This window comes from Physeter macrocephalus, chromosome 21 (assembly GCF_002837175.3).
Source record: "Physeter macrocephalus isolate SW-GA chromosome 21, ASM283717v5, whole genome shotgun sequence".
NCBI lineage: Eukaryota > Metazoa > Chordata > Mammalia > Artiodactyla > Physeteridae > Physeter > Physeter macrocephalus.
Genome location: NC_041234.1, coordinates 83,410,250 through 83,419,734, shown reverse-complemented (window position 1 = coordinate 83,419,734; position 9,485 = coordinate 83,410,250). Strand labels below are relative to the sequence as shown.

The 9,485-nt window shown below is 41.8% G+C and overlaps 1 protein-coding gene across 1 annotated transcript in view; it reads left to right on the top strand.

Moving 5' to 3' along the window:
• The window catches only part of COL4A6 (collagen type IV alpha 6 chain), an 82,588-nt gene that overhangs the window by 19,878 nt on the left and 53,225 nt on the right, over positions 1–9,485 (top strand). Inside the window, exons 4-6 of the mRNA XM_024128062.3 lie at positions 930–1,046; positions 3,448–3,516; positions 5,202–5,237. Coding sequence (XP_023983830.1) covers positions 930–1,046; positions 3,448–3,516; positions 5,202–5,237 — 222 coding nt within the window. The remainder of the gene's footprint in view (positions 1–929; positions 1,047–3,447; positions 3,517–5,201; positions 5,238–9,485) is intronic.

Below are 9,485 nucleotides of genomic sequence, written 5' to 3'. Positions count from 1 at the left end.
TGTGTGTGTGTGTGTGTGTGTGTGTGTGTATATATATATATATATATATATATATATATTTGTCTTTTTAAAGTGTGTATGGGAGGGTGGGAGTCTACCTTTTATTGACCCATCTAGATATTTGGTCTTTCAGGTCATCTCTTTGTTCCATACCCAGCACACGACCTGCTTTTGATAGATTGAAAAAGATGTATTTCCTACAAACGGGTAGATTCTATGCACCAAGGAAGCACAGAATTATAGAATTCAGACACCAACTGTATGTGAATGATTACTGATTCCCCAGCAAAACAACTGCCTCAGTAATGAGTATGAAGAAGAGAAGATACAGTTCCCTGACTGAAGCAATAGCATGACGTGAGATAATGACAAAATAAGGTTCACAGTGTGGTTCTTCCTTGACTTGTTTAGTTTTGACCGAGCAGCGTTCGGGAGAGGTGGTGCTATGGAAACTCCTTCTGCTCTTGACCAAAATCCAGCGTCATCTCCCATGCAGAGCTTCCAATACAGAAAGCCGTGCCAGGCTGCCCAGGTTCCAGTCTGTTCTGAGGAATTCCCAACGCCTGGCATGATTCCCTGTTGGTAGCAGTCCAGCTGCCTGGCAGCTAAGCCCCATCTTAGTACATCTTTGTCCTGAAGGAAGGTGAAGTTGCAGCACCCTGTGTAGCCCATCTCTTCATGTTTGATCCCTTTGGTTTCAGCTTGGATCCTATTAAAGCATCGATCTTTTGGGGGAGGGGTAACACTGAGCTGTCATCAGCCACCTACACCGGAGTATAATGAACAGCGATGGCAGCAGAGGTGATGGGGCAAAGGGAGTGGACAAGGAGCCAGAGTTTGACAGCATCCTTGACTTCTCTCACTGTGGAGCTTGTCGGAGTAGCTGAGAGTCCTGTGGCTGACTTGATCCCTTCTTTCTCTTTGAACAGGGCCACCCTGGACAGCCAGGACCCAGAGGCCCACCTGGCCTGGATGGCTGTAATGGAACCCAAGGAGCTGTTGGATTTCCAGGCCCTGATGGCTATCCCGGGCTTCTCGGACCACCCGTATGCTGCCAGATCTTTGTACATTATTTCAAATGGCTTTGCTTGCCTCCAAGCGTGCCCTATCTTCTGCTTCTCTGGAGAGCTCGTTAGGTAGCCGAGGGGCAACCACTGCAGCCCGTTGTCCAATGCAGGAGTCTATGCTGGCAGCACCACAACATTAAAAGTCTAAAGAAGAATACCAGTTGCAGGGAAGTGTACACATGCTACACTACTTAGGGTTTGGTTTTTTTAAAATGATGCTTTTAGAGTTGGCAAGATTATGAAAAGACTGTAGTAAATTTTAGAGCAAAGTACACACTTGGGCTATTTGACATTTTCCCACATTAGACGATATTGGGAGATGCAGTACTTGGAAGGCTTACATGGGATCATGGGAACACTAACAGTGACCCAAAGGGCTTGGCAAGCTTGGTCTCTACCAGCGATTCTTAACCAGCGGTGATTTTGCCCCGCCCCCCACCCCCGGGGACATTTGACAGTTATTATTGACACTTTTGGTCTTCATAACTGGGGGTGTGCTACTGGCACAGGATAGCCCCCCATCACAACATCAAGGAATCATCTGTCCCGAAGTATCAATAGTGAGAAATAGTTGAGAAATCCTGCTCTACACTGACGTTGTTTTCCCTCTTCCCAGCCGCTCCCCACATCACAACCCTCAGTTCTGGGATTGTGAAGACGTTTATTGGATCTTGGTGTCATCACTTTTATTTCATTCCATTCATCCAGATAGAGCTCAAATATTTGGATCTAAAAGATCTCTAAAAGATACCATGCCCTTGCAAAGCTGCTTTTATGAGTGGCTGGAAAGAGAAAAATAACACATTTCAAGCCCATTCTCAACCTCATTTGAAATAATCTAAGAGAATAAGGTACTGATGGGATACATTTAGCTAGAAATTGCACTATCTGTTAGACTCCATAGCTACGTGAATTAATTGGCATTTTACTGGAAGAGCATTGCCTTCAGTGACCAAGTTGTGGGTGTTGAGTGCATACGTGAGAAGGTGAGACAGACAAAGCACAAGCGCCAGATTGGCATAAGGACCTTCACAACTAAGGACCAAACCAATATACAGCAGGGAGTGGGAGAGAAAGATGTATTACCAACATAGTATGAGCTGTTGTGTCACAAAAGGCCTCCAAATGCTGCCATGGCGACAGGGGAGGAAAACAAATCACATCTGTGTTAAGACAATGGAAATCCAGCAAAGTAAGTAATCACTGCCCCCAAGAGGGAGAAAAAAGAAATCTTCAGGTAATAAACAGCCCCTGACAGCCAAAGGACCAGGGCAAAACCTAAGCCTGTCCCTAAACCTCCCCTTAAGCCTAAGTAGGAACTTGGGTGTGTATTTTACTAAGCTGAACCTTATTAACCCTGCCGAATACTGAATGGATATCCTTTGAATCTTCTTTGATGAAAGTAGTGGCCATGAGAATAAGGGGAAATAGGAAGTGTTAGGAAAGAAACTGGTTTGTGCTTCTGGAACCACATTGTACTTTTATTATACCTATGGACCTTGAACTCAGGAATCCGTCATTCAATCAACGCTTCAGTCCCCAAAGCTTAGCCCTACCCCCAACACTAATCCCAACTTCCCCTTAGGTATAGGGATATTGATTTTCCCCAGGAGGCCAACATCTAGCAGATATTAGGTGGCATCTGCCACTGAGACATTAAAAAGTCTGGCTGACTGGATGGGTTGGGCATACTTTGAACTGTTTTCCATGTTAACAGTGAGACACACCAGCCTCTTAGACAGGTGTAGAAACTGAAGTTGTATGGTAGAAGCACAGGATGGAGATGGTTTTGTAGCTATATCTTAGACCAGGCATCTGCAAACTGGCCCGTGGGACCCTTGTCCCATGGCTTGTTTTTCCATTTTAAAAGATTGTGAAGAAAAACAGAAGAATATGAAACAGAGCACAGATATGGCCCACAAAGCCTATATTATTTACTATCTGGCTCTTTACAGAAAAAGTCCACTAACCTCTGTCCTAGACCTAGTCCCTGTCAGTGACTTGTACCTGTGAGATATGGAGCAGGTGAGCTATAGGCTTATAAACGGCATGTGTATTATATGTGGATGTTCAGATTGGTACTCTGAATAGATTCAAAGTCTACTTTCTAATCCCTTTACAGACTTCTGACTTGGAGGCTGGGGGAGCAGGCGTGCAGCTCTGAGACACAGCACAGTTCAGGGGCTGTACTTTGCCCCCTTAGCATAGCCAACTCTGCCATAGAATAAGCCACATGGTTTCAGGCTCTTGCTTTTCCATCCTCTATCTGATCAGATCATACTATTAACAATACTGTGTGTGTGTGTGTGTGTGTGTGTGTGTGTGTGTGTGTGTATGTGCATGCGTGCATTTCTTCACAGAATTTTCTTCTTTTGCTCAGGGGCTTCCTGGTCAGAAAGGCTCTAAAGGTGAACCTATCCTTGCCCAAGGTAGTTTCAAAGGAATGAAGGTAAGAGCCTCTAAGGCAGACAGCTGAGTAGGCTATAAAGCTGAGTTCCCCGGGGATGGAGCCCCACATCCAATGAAAACATTTCCAGAACTAGCATCTGCGTCTCTATTTAAGGAGCAGACCAAGCTGGATTTTAAAAGAATCCAGAGCTTTTTGTGGTGGAAACATTGACAGAAATGTTTGCAACCATACTGTCAAAAAGATTTGCTTTGTAAGATTTAGGCCAAAAGTAGGAGACAGATCAGCAAACAGTTTGCATGGGTGTCATTTTCCTTGACAAGCCGAGACATTTCCTGGAGGCAGATACCTTTTGTCTACTACAGAATCTTTGATGTCTGCATACCTTGGTTTGAAGCCATGTATGTCTCTGCCCATCTTAACATGGCCACCAGCCCAGGATCATGGCTCCGCCCTTTTCTGTACCTGCATACCAGCCATCACCCTCGCTGGGGCCCTGGCTATCTACAAAAGTTGCCCATCAACTCTGCAGCTGGCTGAAAACTTTCATCTCTTCCTGGAATTGACAAGAACCTTTTGTATTCTTGTGGCTGTATTCTTGGTGTATGCTGTCTGGTATCCTGTGGGCCTTCAGTAAACTCTGGTGCCAAATGACTGACCCTAATCCCTTGCAGAGTGGGAAGGGAGCCCATCATTTTCCTGGGAGCAGACAGGAATCTCTGTGTGCAACATCTGAGGGGAAGATGCACCCAAGCTCACTCAGCTGAAGATGGCACCTTTCCGTCTTCCACCCACGCACAGAGCCAGAAATATTGGAAATCACTTTGGAAGGCAGTGATGGGTGTGTGGGTAGCTGAGAACTGAAGAAGGTACAGGGTTTGGGTTCTTGGCTATAGAAGCCATAGCTGAAGATGGAATGTTAGACTTGGAAAGGACCTCATGATTGTCAGATTCATGTTGCTCATTTTACAGATAGAAAAACTGAGGTAGCCTGAGGCTATATGACTTGCTCACAGGCACAAGCCAGCTTCCCGAAGAGCTAAAACCCAGGCAGTGCTCTTCCCAGGTTGCAAAGAGCTGATTTTTCACTGTAAGCCAAACGGGGTAAGACTAGCAGGTGTCAAAATGTGACCATTGTTGTAGCGAACGTTGATTAAATGGTTTTGCCCAAAACCAGAGACCCTGGACCCAGCGGAACACAGCAATTTCCACAGGATGGTTATATTACAGATTCATACGGTGACTTAAGATGCTGCAAAGTAATTAAAACGTAATCAGAGACTATATGCTCTGTTGATTCTCACTTGAAATGTCTGATTTGCATTGTATACATATGGGCACAGATTCTCTGGGGATGAAGGCACACCGGAAGGTAACTTTGCTTTCCTCCAAAAAGAGCAGGGAAATCACCAGCCCGCAGAAGCAGTTTCTAATTGATAAGTTCCTAGCAAAGGTGAAAATTAATTAATCCAAGTAAAATATGAATTCCTGTTCAACCAAGGCTATAATATTTTTCTTCTAGAGTCTAGATTTTTCTAAGGAAAAAAAAAGTAGATGGTTGAATCTGTCCAATTCATGCCTTATTTAAAACACAAGACCTTGACAGAGGAGGCCCAAGCTTCAGTGATGCATTTTTATGCCTATTGCATCTTAGGTCAGTTATCTGTGAAATACCACAAGCTTAATGTATTCATCTCTTCAATGTCCTGCCTTTGTCTGTTTCTCAGGGGGAGCCTGGGCTGCCCGGACTGGATGGAATCACTGTAAGTTGTTACCTATGTGTTGGGCTCCCAATGTTTGTCTAGTGAACAGTACCAATGACCCCTTTTCATTCCTCTCTACGGTGTTCGAAGGTCTTTGTAGACCTTCTCAAGGACAATCCAGAGAGGTAAAGTAGAATAGATCACTCTATCGACATTTTCCAAATGAGAAAGTACTGAGAGGATGGACTGTCTACCTCCAGTGACATGGCAGGCTGGCTTTCAGACCTCTCGGCCAGGGACCTGCATCCTCCCTGGGATGTATTAGGAAAGAATTTTGCCTGTCATGTGGCAAGCATTTATTAAGTGTTTTCTGTGTGTTCAGAGTACTGTGGGTAAAATAAAAGAGGCAAAACACTCTTCTTTAAAAGGTATTCCAGGTAGAAAAAATTTTTAGGGACTCAATAAGAGTGAGTCCAGGAAAGGCCATGAGTTGTATTAATAAGAGCTTTGTTTTTCCTTGACTTTCCACATTGTCGTCATTTTCCTTTGAAGTGGCTTCAGAAAGGCCCCTTCTCTCCTCCTCTTTTCCTGTATCACGGTTCCTTCCTTTTTTCTTCCATTCCAGAACAGATACTGAGCAGAACAGATACTGAGCAAAGGGCTAAGAGTGATCCCTGAGACAATTCAGACACGGTCTCTGCACACACACACAGCCACCTCCCACCCCAGGATGTAAAAAACTAGTAGGAATGTGGCGTAAGGATTCCACTGACAGCATCAAGAAAGAGATGCTGTCCGCCTAAGGCTACATCATGAGAAACTTTATACCTAAGAGAAGGTAGCCTCTGAAAAGTGTGGGTGACATTTAGGCTGGCTGGCAATGGGTGGAAGCTTTCTAAACAGAGAGAGTAGTGTGAGCAAGCACACATGTAAACAGAGCTGAGTCAGGACCAAGGGCATAGAGGTCTCCTAGAGTGAAACGGCATTGGCTTAGCTGGTGTGTTAACTAGATCGGTAGAGTAACATCCAGTATATTTGCTGCATAACTTCTCTTAGAGATGCCTTTCCCTGCCCCCAGAAGTACAGTGTTTGTCTGCATATACAGACATGATAAATAAACCACTTAGATTTGGGGAGGGGGGGGTTCCTGGCTGGATAAGAGATTTGTGATCAGTAAGGAGACCACAGGTCATTAGTTATTGTCAGAGCAATGTTCTACTCTCATATATTCCTGGGGCACCTTTGAACCCCTACTTTCTCTTCCTCCTGTCGAAGTCTCAACTTCGCTTAGCCTCTCCATCCCTTACCTAAGCACATATCACCTTATTGCTGCTCCACAACTTTAACAGGGCCATGCATTTTCCCATACCATCTTTCTCTTCAGATTTCGTTCTCTTGCTTTTAATATTGTCAACGTTCATTTCAAAATATTTTCTGGTTTCCCTTCGGATTTTTTCTTTGACCCATGGAGATTTGTGGTGTTTAATTTCCCCAAATTTGTGACTTTCCAGATATCTTTATATTATTGATTTCTAGTTTGATTTTATTGCAGTTAGAGAGCATATTCTGGATGATTTCAATGCTTTTAAATTTGTTAAGTTTTATTTTATGGCCCAACCTATGGAACGATCTTGGTGAATGTTCCACATGTACTTGAAGAGACTATGTATTCAGCTGGTTGGGGCGGGTATAGTGATCTAAAAAATATCCATTAGGTCAAGGTAGTTGATAATGTGGTTTGGATCTTCTTTGTCCTCACTGATTTTTTTGTTTAGTTGTTCTATTAATTACTGAGGGAGGGATGTTAAAATCTCCATCTAGAATTGTGAATTTATCTATTTCTCCTTACAGTTCCATCAGTCTTTGCTTCATGTATTTTGAAACTCTGCTAATAGGTGCATACACGTTTAAGATATATGTGTGTATATATATATATATATATTTATATTTATATATATATATATGTCTTCTTGATGAATTGAACTATTTTACTGTTGCAAAATGCCCCCTGTTTATCTCTAGTAATATTCTTTGTCTCAAAGTCTACTTTATCTGATATTAATATAACTTTTTTCTTTTTTAAGTTTTTGGTTTTTTTCATCACTTTAATAGGAAAATTTTCAAATAGAGAGCAAAGTTGAAGAAAGTTTTCAGTGAACACCTGTACCATGAATACTTTATTCTACTTGCTTTACCACACTTCCATCCATCAAGCCATCTTATTTTTGATGCATTTCAGAGTTAATTGCAGACAATAGTGCTCTTACCCCTAAATACTACAGCATGCCTACCATTAGCTAGACTTCAAATTTTGTTTACAGTTTTTCTTTTTATGTAAAATTTACATATAATGAAATACACAAATCTTAAATGTGCATTTGCTGCATTTTCACAAATGCACACTCTGTGTAACTCAAACCCTCTTAAGGTGCAGACCATTCCCATCACCTCAGAAAGTTCCCTCCTCTTCCCTCCCAGTCAATCCCTGCCACGCCGCACATCACAGGCAATCACTGTTCTGAATTTTTTTCTATCATAGATAAGGGTTCCCTATTCTAGAACTTCATACAAAGGGAATAATACAATATGTAGCCTCCGGGGTCTGGCTTCTTTCACTTAGAACGGTACTTTTGAGGTTCATCCTCATTGTTTCATATATCAATAATTTGTTACGTTTTATTGTTGAGTATTATTCTACATATAGATGTATCCGGTTTTTTTAAATCAATCCTAGTATCAGTGGACACCTGAGATATTTCCCATTTTTTTAAATTTTATTGAAGTATAGTTGATTTACAATGTGGTGTTAATTTCTGCTGTATAGAAAAGTGACTCAGATAGACATATATATATATTCTTTTTCATATTCTTTTCCATTATGGTTTGTCATAGGATACTGAATATACTTCCCTGTGCTATACAGTAGGAACTTGTTGTTTATCCATCCTATGTATGTTTGCATCTGCTAATCCCAAACTCCCAATCCTTCCCTCCCCCACTCCACTCCCCCTTGACAACCACAAGTCTGTTCTCTATGTCTGTGAGTCTGTTTCTGTTTCGTAGATAAGTTCATTTGTGTGTTATTTTAGATTCCACGTGTGAGTGATATTATATGGTATTTGTCTTTCTCTTTCTGACTTACTTCACTAAGTATGATGATCTCTAGGTCCATCCATGTTGCTGCAAATGGCATTATTTCATTCTTTTTATGGCTGAGTAGTATTCCATGGTATAAATATACCACATCTTCTTTATCCATTCATCTGACATTTTCAATTTTTAACTATTATTATTTTTTCTTTTTTTAACCTATTTATAGGAGTATAATTGCTTTACATTGTTGCGTTAGTTTCTACTGTATAACGAAGTGAATCAGCTATACATATACTTATATCCCCATATACCCTCCCTCTTGTGTCTCCCTCCCACCCTCACAATCCCACCCCTCTAGGTGGGTCACAAAGCACCAAGCTGATCTCCCTGTGCTATGCAGCTGCTTCCCACTAGCTATCTATTTTACATTTGGTAGTGTATATATGTCCTTGCCACTCTCTCACTTCGTCCCAGCTTACCCTTCCCCCTCCCCGTGTCCTCAAGTCCATTCTCTACGTCTGCATCTTTATTCCTGTCCTGTCCCTAGGTTCTTCAGAACCAATTTTTTTTTTAGATTCCATATACATGTGTTAGCATGTGGTATTTGTTTTTCTCTTTCTGACTTACTTCACTCTGTATGACAGACTCTAGGTCCATCCACCTCACTACACATAACTCAATTTCGTTTCTTCTTATGGCTGAGTAATATTCCATTGTTGCTGGGTCATACGGTAATTCTATTTTTAGTTTTTTAAGGAACCTCCATACTGTTCTCCATAGTGGCTGTATCAATTTACATTCCCACCAACAAGAGGGTTCCCTTTTCTCCACACCCTCTCCAGCATTTATTCTTTGTAGATAATTTGGTGATGGCCATTCTGACCGGTGTGAGGTGATACCTCATTGTAGGTTTGATTTGCATTTCTCTAATGATTAGTGATGTTGAGCCTCCTTTCATGTGTTTGTTGGCAATCTGTATTCCTTCTTTGGAGAAATGTCTATTTAGGTCTTCTGCCCATTTCTGGATTGGGTTGCTTGTTTTTGATATTGAGCTGTATGAGCTGCATGAGCTGCTTGTATATTTTGGAGATTAATCCTTTGTCAGTTGCTTCACTTGCAAATATTTTCTCCCATTCTGAGGGTTATTTTTTCATCTTGTTTATGGTTTCCTTTGCTGTGCAAAAGCTTTGAAGTTTCATTAGGTCCCATTTGTTT